This window comes from Dipodomys spectabilis, unplaced genomic scaffold (genome assembly GCF_019054845.1).
Source record: "Dipodomys spectabilis isolate Male_0828 unplaced genomic scaffold, ASM1905484v1 ptg000108l, whole genome shotgun sequence".
NCBI classification, from domain to species: Eukaryota; Metazoa; Chordata; class Mammalia; order Rodentia; family Heteromyidae; genus Dipodomys; species Dipodomys spectabilis.
This window is the reverse complement of record NW_024870785.1, coordinates 4,807,985-4,818,543: the sequence shown is the minus strand read 5'-3', so window position 1 is coordinate 4,818,543 and position 10,559 is coordinate 4,807,985. Positions and strand designations below refer to the sequence as shown.

The 10,559-nt window shown below is 61.7% G+C and overlaps 2 protein-coding genes across 2 annotated transcripts in view; both read left to right on the top strand.

The window, feature by feature from the left end:
• Positions 1-10,559, top strand: part of Ehd4 (EH domain containing 4) — a 738,029-nt gene that overhangs the window by 339,058 nt on the left and 388,412 nt on the right. The gene's annotated exons all lie outside the window — the stretch shown is intronic.
• Ltk (leukocyte receptor tyrosine kinase) lies at positions 1,563-10,542 on the top strand. The gene is made up of 19 exons (XM_042687587.1): positions 1,563-1,605; positions 1,843-2,233; positions 2,955-3,105; positions 3,185-3,316; positions 3,753-3,909; positions 4,021-4,203; positions 5,680-5,778; positions 6,221-6,373; positions 7,103-7,198; positions 7,465-7,660; positions 8,103-8,193; positions 8,337-8,401; positions 8,640-8,769; positions 8,849-8,946; positions 9,076-9,168; positions 9,255-9,356; positions 9,453-9,587; positions 9,663-9,753; positions 9,952-10,542. Exons 1-19 carry the CDS (start codon positions 1,563-1,565, stop codon positions 10,276-10,278), a joined length of 2,733 nt encoding a protein of 910 aa, XP_042543521.1. The 3' UTR covers positions 10,279-10,542.

Sequence of the window (10,559 nt, the reverse complement as noted above, 5' to 3'; positions counted from 1 at the left end):
CAGGAGGCTGAGATCTGAGAATCGCGGTTCAAAGCCAGCCCGGGCAGGAGAGACCTCGAGACTCCTATCTCCAATAAACCACCAGAAAACCGGAAGTGGCGCTGTAGCTGAAGTGGTAGAGCGCTCGCCTTGAGCTGAGGGACAGCGCCCAGGCCCAGAGTTCAAGCCCACGACCGACAAAAAAAAAAAAAAGATATAGTGCTAGCTTTGAGCAAAAGAGCTCAGGGACAGCACCCAGACCCTAAGTTCAAGCCCCACAACTGACAAATAAGTGCAGTGTTAACTTGCTTTGGATCTTAAAAGATTCCTAAGTATTTGCTGAAGGAAAGCTAAGTGGCATCCAATTCATTATCTTAGGAGACATTCCATGTAGTAGTACTCTGGTTAGGAAAGATGGCACAGGATGTATTTAGCTAGGGAATTTTAGCGTGGAGCTGTTCCCTTGGTTTGGTTCAGGATATGAACATAAGAGCAATCACTCTTCACAATGAAGATGAAGCTATTTCTGTTTCCTGTGGACAGCTAGAGAAATCTGTTATAGATGCTCTTGCCTGGGTTCCTATGGGTCTTCTGCTCTTGTTTATACAATGCAGAACAAACAACTCTTCTGTGCCCTACAAAACTCCATGTGTGTCAGTTTGAACTCTGACCCCACATTTTCCCTCTATGCAATCATGTCCTATCCCATAATGCTTTGTTGGGGGCTTGATACTTCAATCACCATGATTGTAATTTTACATAGCTTTAAACAGAACCACACTGTTAGGCTGCCTTACTTAACTGCTTAGTTCCATACAAAATAGAGATAAAATGAAATATTTCCCCCCAAAAAACCAACTATGTGGCTACACATAAGTATTACTCAGACTTTACCAAGTAGCTTAAATATTAAAGCATTCCTGTCGAACACTTGAAGGCCTCTGCCCTCAGAGTTACCATTTTAAGCTAGAGATTGAAGACCCAATACATAAAGCCCACTTGAAGGCCAGGCCTGAGCAGGGCTGCGCTCCATGGCTCCCTCGGGGGTGTGGGTGTCTGTGGTGATCTACACATCTTCATGATGCACAGGTGGTGGGAGACGCTGTCTTCGCGGTTACTCGGTCCCTACTTTGCCTAGTGCTGAGCAGATCCCCTCGCAGGCACCTGGACCCTGCAAGTGCCCCAGCCTAGCAGTTCAAAGAGCTCTTGTCCTGTGTGGCCACACACCGGCCCCAAGGAAGCACACGCTTCCTTCGGTGTCCCGAGAGACCTTGAAGCCCATGCCAAGGGCCTGGGGTGTGGTTGGGCGCCATCCTGGAGCTGCCTCAAAAGGATAGGGCCAGGGCAGCCTCGGTCCCTCCCCGGCCGCCTGGGCGGCCAGCAGCTGACCTCCTGGTGGCTGGGGATGGGATTCCCGGGGTGGGGGCTCCACGGCTCCTCCCGGAAGCGCGGGGACCTGCTGCCCACACGCCCCGCCTTTTCCTCCTGGGCGATGAGGGGTCTGCGGTAGGCGAGGCCAGACGGGCTGCGGGTGGCCAGGCGGCGGCGGCGGCTGCGCGCGTCCGGGGCCGTCGGATCCGGGGATGAGCCGCTCGGCCCGGCTGCTGCTCTGGCTCGGAGCTGCGGGTACGTGTGTCCCCCCCCCCTCACCCCCAGGCCCGGGCCCGCGGTCCCCATGGATCCTCCCGAGGAGGTCTCGAACCTTCGGGGCTTTGCGAGAAGCCGGGGAAGGAGGGACGGCCCTGGGAGGGGGGCTGCGGAGCCTCGGGGGTCCCGTGCGGGTGTTCGGTGGGAGGGGCGGGCGTGGCCGCGGCGCCTTCGTCCCCCGGCCCACCTTTCCGTCCCCGGCCTTCCACCTTCCAGGCGCCATCCTCGGCTCCCGCCCCCCGGGCTCCCGGGCGCCTTCTCTGCCCCTTCCCGCCAGCTCCCCGGACCCGACGGTCACCGCCGCCCCTGGCGTGGAGTCCGCGCCTCCCCCGGAGCCTCCCGGTGAGCCTCCCAGCGGCTCCCCGGGGAGAGACCCCCGCTCCGCGGCCCTGGCGCGGCCTCCATGGCGCTCCCTGCCCCCTTCCCGCCTCGCAGGCGCCGAGGGGCCTTGGCTGTTCAGCTCGTGCGGGGCCAGCGGCCGGCGGGGGCCCACGCAGCGGCAGTGCGACGGGGCGTACGCGGGGAGCGGCGTGGCGGTGACCGTGGGGGCCGCGGGGCCGCTGCGGGGCGTGCAGCGGTGGCGGGCGCCCAGCCCCGGCCAGTACCTGTGAGTGCCCGGCGGGGCAGGGCTGAGGCCCCCGGCGGGGCAGGGGTGAGGCCCCCCGGGCTGAGGCTCCACACGGGGAGGGGGGGGACTCACGGGCCCGCCACCGGGCGCCCCAGTCGGCGCCGCGGGGAGGGAAGGGGGCGATCGGCTCCGTGGCCCCCGTTGGCCCAGACTTCTGGGTTACCGTGGGGAGGAGCAGCTGGAGCTTCCCGCCATCTCCCCGAACTTTCCAGAAACAGGTATGACACGGGGGGGCGTGCCGGGGATGTAGCTCAGAGAAAGAGCGCTCGGCTAGCGAGTGCGCAGCGGCCTCCCCAGGAAAGGCTTTGGGGTGAGCAACCCGAGTCTCCCTAACCCTGCGCCGGCGGTCGCGGCCTCCAGACGTGTCAGATGAGAAGTTTCGGAGCCGCCCTGTCACCCCCACTCCCACCTGCGCCCCCCACTCGCCCCCTCAGCGCCCCGCCACCCCGGACTCCTCCGCGCCCCGCCACCCCGGGCCCCTCCGCGCCCCGCCACCCCGGGCCCCTCCGCGCCCCGCCACCCCGGGCCCCTCCGCGCCCCGCCACCCCGGGCCCCTCCGCGCCCCGCCACCCCGGGCCCCTCCGCGCCCCGCCACCCCGGGCCCCTCCGCGCCCCGTCACCCCGGGCCCCTCCGCGCCCCGCCACCCCGGGCCCCTCCGCGCCCCGTCACCCCGGGCCCCTCAGCGTCCCCCTCCCGCAGGATCTCGGCTTACGGAGCGGCGGGCGGCAGGGGCGCCCGGAACCACCTGTCGCGGGCGCACGGCGTCTTCCTGTCGGCCGTGTTCTCCCTGGGGCGCGGGGAGCCGCTCTACATCCTCGTGGGGCAGCAGGGGGAGGACGCCTGTCCCGGAGTAAGCGGGCGCCGGCGGGGGGCGGGGGCCCCGGCCGCCCTCCGCGCCCACCGGCGCCCATGGTCCGCGGTGCCCGCAGGGCAGCCCCGGGAGCCAGCGCGTCTGCCTCGGGGAGTCGCACGTGGCGGCGGAGGGGACCGGAAGCGCCCCGGGTCGGCGTCGCGGGGCCGGAGGCGGCGGGGGCGGCGGGGGCGCCACCTTCGTCTTCCGGGTACGTGCGGCGCGCGGCCCGGGCTCGGCCGGACGGCGGGGTCCCCGTCCCCTCGCCGGGCCCCGGGGTCGGGCGGCGGGGTCCCCGTCCCCTCGCCGGGCCCCGGGGTCGGGCGGACGGCGGGGTCCCCGTCCCCTCGCCGGGCCCCGGGGTCGGGCGGACGGCGGGGTCCCCGTCCCCTCGCCGGGCCCCGGGGTCGGGCGGACGGCGGGGTCCCCGTCCCCTCGCCGGGCCCCGGGGTCGGGCGGCGGGGTCCCCGTCCCCTCGCCGGGCCCCGGGGTCGGGCGGCGGGGTCCCCGTCCCCTCGCCGGGCCCCGGGGTCGGGCGGCGGGGTCCCCGTCCCCTCGCCGGGCCCCGGGGTCGGGCGGACGGCGGGGTCCCCGTCCCCTCGCCGGGGTCGGGCCGGAGCGCGCGCCTGACTCCGCGGGGTCCCCAGCTGCGCGCCGGGGAGCCGGAGCCGCTGCTGGTGGCGGCGGGGGGCGGCGGCCGGGCCTACTCGAGGCCGCAGGACCGCGGCGGGGCCCGGGCTGCCCCCGAGAAACTGGAGAACCGCTGGGCGGCGCCCGGGAGCGGCGGTCGAGGCGGGGCCGCAGGTGAGGGCGGCGGGCCGGGGCCGGGGCCGGGGCCGGGCCGGGGCCGGGGCCGGGGCCGGGGGCGGCGGCCCCTCCGTCCCGGCCGCCAGCCATCCCGCTGTCGCTTTGCAGGTGGAGGGGGCGGCTGGGCGTCCCGCGCCCCCTCCCCCCAGGCCGGCCGCTCCCTGCGGGAGGGGGCGGAGGGCGGCCAGGGCTGCGCGGAGGCCCGGGCCGCCCTCGGCTGGGCGGCGGCCGGCGGCTTCGGGGGCGGCGGCGGGGCCTGCACGGCGGGCGGCGGCGGCGGCGGCTTCCGGGGTAGGTGCACGGTTGGGGAGGGTGACCGGATCGGTGGGACAGGGGGGAAATGCCCCGCGCGACACCGGCCTGGAGATCCAGCACCTGCCCCCCCCCCCCAGCTCAAGGCCCTGAGTTCAAGCCTCCCCAGGCAGAGCAATTGCACAATCACATGTGCAAACAGATGGACAGGCAGGCAGGCCTCCCGGCCTCCCCGGATTTGCACTGCAATTGGGACCGAGTCCAACACAAGTTCTCTGTGGAAGAACTCAGACCTGGCTAACAAAGATGAGCCGGGCGCAGAAAGCCGGGGGATGGTTTGTTGGGGATTTAAATGACCCCTCCCCCCCTCCCACCCAGTCCAGTAGTTTCAGCACAAATGCAGATTCTAGGGGTGAGGTGGGATTGGGAAGATGTTGGTCAAGGGATCTAAAATTTCAGTCGGGTGAGAAGTTGGAGGGTTCTGTTACACATCTTGGCGACTGCAGTCTTTAACGATGTATTTGTCAATATGACAAAATAGATTTTAGGTGTTCAGGCCACAAGAGGGATGCATATGCTGACTGGCTCAAACTAGTCACTGTGCAAGGTTTCAAAAACATCATGTTTCCAATACATAGATGCAACTTTTCATTCAATCACTGTCATTGCTTTAAAAAAATAGATCTTGTGGGGAGGATGGGAGGAAAAAACTAGGAAAGAGCAAAAGGAGTGACATTGGCCAAAAAGAAATGCACTCACCTGACTTATGTAACTGTAACCCCTTGTACACCAGATTTTGTGACTACAATAAAAATTTAACAAAATGCAAATTTCCAGACGTTTCCAATAGCCTGAATCAGAAACCCCGGGGGCAGGGTGCCAGTCAGCTGTTTTTTTGGCAGTACTGGTGTTTGAACTCAAAACTTCGCGCTTTCCAGGCAGTCATTCTACCAATCTCCAGCCCCTTTTGCTTTTAGGTTAGTTTTCAGATAGGATTGTTGGCCTCTAACTGTGATCCTCCTACCTATTATGTCTTCTGTGTAGCTGGAATTATACATGTGCACTACTATGTCTGGTCCTGGTCCTCTGGGTGATTCCAAGGTCCTCCAGAGTTTGGGGAACATCAGTGTAAGGCAGAAGAGCCTTTGCAGCGAGCTGGGCTATACTGCTCATAAATCTACGTTTCCACAGAAATAGAATAGAAATGGATTGTGTGGGTCAGGCTTCTCATTCGTAGCTGAGAACTTAGACCTGCAGGGACTCAGAGAGACAGCCTGAGCCAGGCCTTTCTTTGCCCATGAGTTGTCCCTTAGCTCCCACTTGTGCATGGACAGCCCCTGCATGGTAATGGTAGTCAATGGAGAGAGGACAGCGTAGGGATATTCCGTGGGAAATTCCAGCTTCCATACTTAGCATAAGCCAGCTTTCTAGCAGAAAGGCCGCCATGTGCCCCTTCTTCCCCTCTGACCCCTGACTCCTATTTTATAGTCAAGCTCTCCATCACTCCATTTCCAGGAGGTGACGCCTCAGAGACTGACATCCTCTGGGCTGATGGAGAAGATGGGGTTTCCTTCATACACCCCAGCAGTGAACTCTATCTGCAGCCTCTGGCAGGTATTGACCTCAGGGCGCACCCCCCCCCCCCCCCCACACACACACACCGCTCAGCCTGGCCCAGCCATTCCTCAGTCTCTGGACCTGCTCCCACAGGAGCCACCAGCTCCATCTACACTGTGAGTTATGTAGTTCTTACAGCTCAGGAACATTGGAGAAGTGTACAGTGCTTGTGTGTGTGTTGTGATGCCAGTATGGGGCAGTCTAGAGTGTTTACCAAGCATCCTTTGCTCTTGAAATACCTGTGGGCTCCAGGGTCCCAGATGGAGGGGACAGATATACAGGCTTGAAGTCCCCAGGCACTCGCGCCACCCTTGGCATTGCTCCTTGCTCTAAACTCCTGGGCTACCGTTAATCATGTTGCTAGAAAAGCCATCTGTGTCCCTGTCTCCCAATCCCACTTCCCATACGCCGCCCCACCACGTCAGTTCTTTGCTGTCAGTCACAGAGAACCACGGAGAGGTGGAGATCCGCAGGCACCCCAATTGCAGCCATTGCCCTTTGAAAGACTGCCTGTGGCGGGCAGAGCTCCTCCTGGCTGAGTGCATCTGCCCGGAGGGCATGGAGCTCTCTGCCGACAACATCACTTGCATGGGTAGGTCTTGCCTTTACTGTCGTCTGCACTGCTGGCTCCTAGTTAAGGAGGGACTATTGGGGGCCAGGAAAGATGGTAGAGAGGCCTGCTGTGTGCCAGGCACTGGGTTGGGTGCATGTGCGTGCTTTGCGATATAGAGTGTGTAGGCTGGTGTAGGAGGTGATATGGATATTCACATAGATAATAGATATATACCTAAAAATGGCAGTTGCTATGGGAGATGCCAGATATTCTAGGGATTCTCAGGAGACTGAGGTTGCTTTTGCTAGGACAGTTGGCATCATGGGTAAACACTGAAGTCTTGAAGCCTGGGTCAGATTTGAGAGTAGTCAAGCATGGTGATACATGCCTGCAATCTCAGCACTGGTGTATTAGCAGGGGAGGGGGACTGAGGCAAGAGGATACCTAGTACAAGGCTAACGGCTATATAGTGAGATTTTATCTCAGAGTTGAAGTGGAGCACCTGCTGGTGGCTCACACCTGTCATTCTAGCTACTCAGGAGGCTGAGATCTGAGGATTGAGGTTCAAAGCCAGCCTGAGCAGGAAAGTCCATGAGATTCATCTCAAATTAACCACCAGAAAACCAGAAGTGGTGCTGTGGCTCAAGTGGTAGAACACTAGCCATGGGCGGTAAAGCTAGGGGGCAGTGCCTCAGAACTGGCACAAAAACAACGAAGATAAAAGAACAGAAAATGCTTCCCACTGGAGATGTCTCTCTTTCTCCCTAGACCCTCCTGCTACAGCAGGCCCTCTGGTTCTGATGGTGGCTGTGGTGGCAACCCTAACACTGAGCCTGCTTACAGCATGTGGCATCCTGGTTCTGGGTACGGAGCATCTAGCAGGCCTGGCTGATTGGGGATGTCCTTTTCCACTGAGTGGTGATGTGCTGCTGTGGGGTCCCAAGCAGCAGATGTGACCAGAACCCCTACGTCTTCCAACCCCTCCAAAGCAGTGGGCGGAAGACTCCTCTCAGCTTCCAGGAGGAAAAGAGCGGGAGAGGCTGGGGAAGCATCTGGAAGGTGTCATGGGCAGGGACGCAGGGTGGGCCTGATGGGTGGTGGAGGCTATGTCTCTGTTTCTTCCCCATCAGTGAGCCAAAAGAAGTGGCAGGGCCTGTGGGGGACAAGGCTGCCGGGTCCTGAACTTGAGCTGAGCAAGCTTCGAACCTCTGCCATCAGGACATCCCCCAATCCCTATTACTGCCAAATGGGGCTGGGCTCGGCCCAGGCCTGGCCGCTGCCTCCGGGGCTCACCGAGGTTTCCCCAGCCAATGTCACCCTGCTCAGGTGAGCCAGCCTTCTCACAGCCTGTGCACTCAGAACCCTTCCCATCCTGCCCCCTGCATTATGGACCCCTGAGTTCATCCACCCAAAAACCTGGTGTAGAGATGGAGGCTCATACAAGCTCCAAAAGAGAAAGGAACTTGTTCCTTGTCCACCCCAGTGCTGGGTTAGAGGCCTGGAACGTGACTTCCGGAGTGCACAGGTTATCTTTTCCTCACCCCGGCCCCAGCACATCAGGGACTCCTACCTTGACTCTGCCCTTCCCTCCTGCCCCGGCTCTGTGAGCCAGCCTCACCTCTGAGGGGTTGTGTCTGAGATGTCCATGATGCAGAAAGCTCAGAGTCAGCTGACCACATCAGGGAGGGGAGGGACAAAGGAGATAAAGGGGGCATTGGACCCTTCTCTGTGCTCGCCACCCATGTCTTCCCAACCTGCCTTCCTCTAGAGCCCTGGGCCACGGTGCCTTTGGGGAGGTGTACGAGGGACTGGTAACCGGCCTTCCCGGGGACTCCAGCCCCCTGCAGGTGGCTATCAAGGTGAGATGGTGGGGGGCTGGAGGTGGGGTGTAGAGCAGGGCCCAGTGGGTGAGCAGTTGCTAGAGTTCCGGTTAACTTAACCATCCACATCTTCCTGAAGTATCCAGCCAAATGCAGTCCTTAGCAGTGCTCTTCTTCCCCAGACCCTGCCGGAGCTCTGCTCTCGCCAGGACGAACTGGACTTCCTCATGGAGGCGCTTATCATCAGGTGCACCCAGGGCTGGGCAGGGGTGAGGGGCTGGAGAGTCCAGGGCTGCCCACAGGGGTGAGGGGCTGCAGAGAGAGGGCCCAGGCTGCAAGCAGAGATGGCTCCTCCTTCCCCTGGGATGGAGAGGCAGGGAGGGGCTACGGCAGCAGGGGTTCTCTGCCATTTTGTGGAGCCTAGAATGAGTTTGCCCCCCCTGCACCTCCCTCTGGCGGTGGGGTTTGTGGACCACTCAACCCAGCAAGTTCAGTCACAAGAACATCGTGCGTTGTGTGGGGCTCAGCTTCCGGGCTGCCCCTCGCCTCATCCTGCTGGAACTGATGTCTGGAGGGGACATGAAGAGTTTCCTGAGGCAGAGCCGGCCACACCTGGTGAGACCCATATCCCCCACCCCAGCCTGTCCTGTGTCCCCACACCTGCCTGGACTAATGTGCCTCCTGCCTGAGCCAGGGCCAGCCATCCCCTCTGAACATGCAGGACCTGCTGCGCTTGGCCCAGGATATAGCCCAGGGCTGCCACTACCTGGAGGAGAATCACTTCATCCACAGGTGCGGAGCCATCCTGGTTTGGACGACCTCCCCCGCAACTTGTTTTCCAAGGAGCAGCTGTTGCACCCACATGGCTTGTTAAGGAGAGTTTCTGAATCCTATCCTTGACTTTTTGTCCCAATTCTTCAGGGACATTGCTGCCCGCAACTGCCTGCTGAGCTGCGCGGGGCCCAGCCGAGTGGCCAAGATTGGGGACTTCGGGATGGCAAGAGACATCTACCGGTGGGTGCGGGTGTGGGGGATGTGGGAAGGCGGCGGCTCTAGGGGGGTTGGCAGTATCAGGACTCATCACCTCTTTCCTCTCACAGGGCCAGCTACTATCGCAAGGGGGGCCGGGCCTTGCTGCCAGTCAAGTGGATGCCCCCGGAGGCCCTCCTGGAGGGCGTGTTCACATCCAAGACAGACTCCTGGTGACTGAATCCTCTCCCCTCCCTCGAAGCGAATCCTGGCCTTTCGGTCCACGGGCTCCTCATGATGAGCCTCACTTGTTTCCCACCATGATGCAGGTCCTTTGGGGTTCTGCTTTGGGAGATTTTCTCTCTGGGCTACATGCCCTACCCTGGGCGCACCAACCAGGAGGTGCTGGACTTTGTTGTCGCAGGGAGCCGGATGGACCCTCCGAGAGGCTGTCCAGGACCTGTGTGAGTTAGGAGTATGCCCAGGGAGGGGAGGGCGCCTCCAGGCCAGGGGTAGCACGCACTGCTTCCTCTCCCCAGGTACCGCGTTATGACCCAATGTTGGCAGCACCAGCCCGAGCTCCGCCCCAACTTTGCCAGTATCTCAGAGCGCCTGCAGTACTGCACGCAGGTGTGCCTCCATCTCCCCTGCTACCTGACCACCCTGCACAGCGGGTCAGGAAAAAACCCACAAAGGGGCTGGGAAGGTGGCTTAGTGGTAGTGCTCACCTGGCATGCATGAAACCCTGGGTTCAATTCCTCAGCACCACATACACAGAAAAAGCTGGAAGTCTCTGGCCCCTTGGCCCCACCAACTCCCCCATTGCAGGACCCTGACGTGCTGAATTCTCCCCTGCCAGTGGAAGCTGGGCCCATCGTGGAGGAGGAAGGGGCTTGTGCACTAGGGAACCGGCCTTTGGAGGTCCTGAGAGCCCCACTCCCTCAGGACCCAGGTTCAGAGAGCCTGAAAAGCCGGGGAGGAAACCTCGGCACCTGGCTGTCCGCCGGCCTCAAGCCTCTCAAATGTGGAGGCCTCCAACCTCAGAACCTTTGGAACCCCACCTATGGCTCCTGGGCCCCAAGGGCACCTGTGCAGGGTGACTCAGGCATTGACCTGAGCAACAGCTCCTCCCTGCACCCCTTCCCAGGCCTCTAGGTGGCTTGTTGTTCCTGTAGCCTCTGTCCCCTGCAGTCTGAGCTGCATGTTTGGGCCTGTCTCAGGGCTGGCCTGGCAGCAACAGACTTTCCATCCTGGAAACCAACCCAGGCCTCCTGGGAAGGGCCTGGCCCCTCCCGGCTTTTGGTATTGGGGGCCAATGGCCCTGGCCGTCACTAGGGAGTTCCGGACTGCCTTCTCCCCAAGAGCATCTTTCGTCTGTGCCATCCCCAACCCTGCAGCTGTTTCAAATAAAAAGGTCTTCTCGCATCCTCCAGTGA

What these genes read in the sequence shown, in the direction of transcription:
- Ltk (XM_042687587.1), top strand. Translation starts at nt 1,563, where the DNA reads ATGAGCCGCTCGGCCCGGCTGCTGCTCTGGCTCGGAGCTGCGG. An exon ending in ACATCCAAGACAGACTCCTG is followed by an intron (nt 9,357 to 9,452) that starts GTGACTGAATCC and finishes ACCATGATGCAG; the next exon opens with GTCCTTTGGGGTTCTGCTTT. An exon ending in GCCTGCAGTACTGCACGCAG is followed by an intron (nt 9,754 to 9,951) that starts GTGTGCCTCCAT and finishes CCCCCATTGCAG; the next exon opens with GACCCTGACGTGCTGAATTC.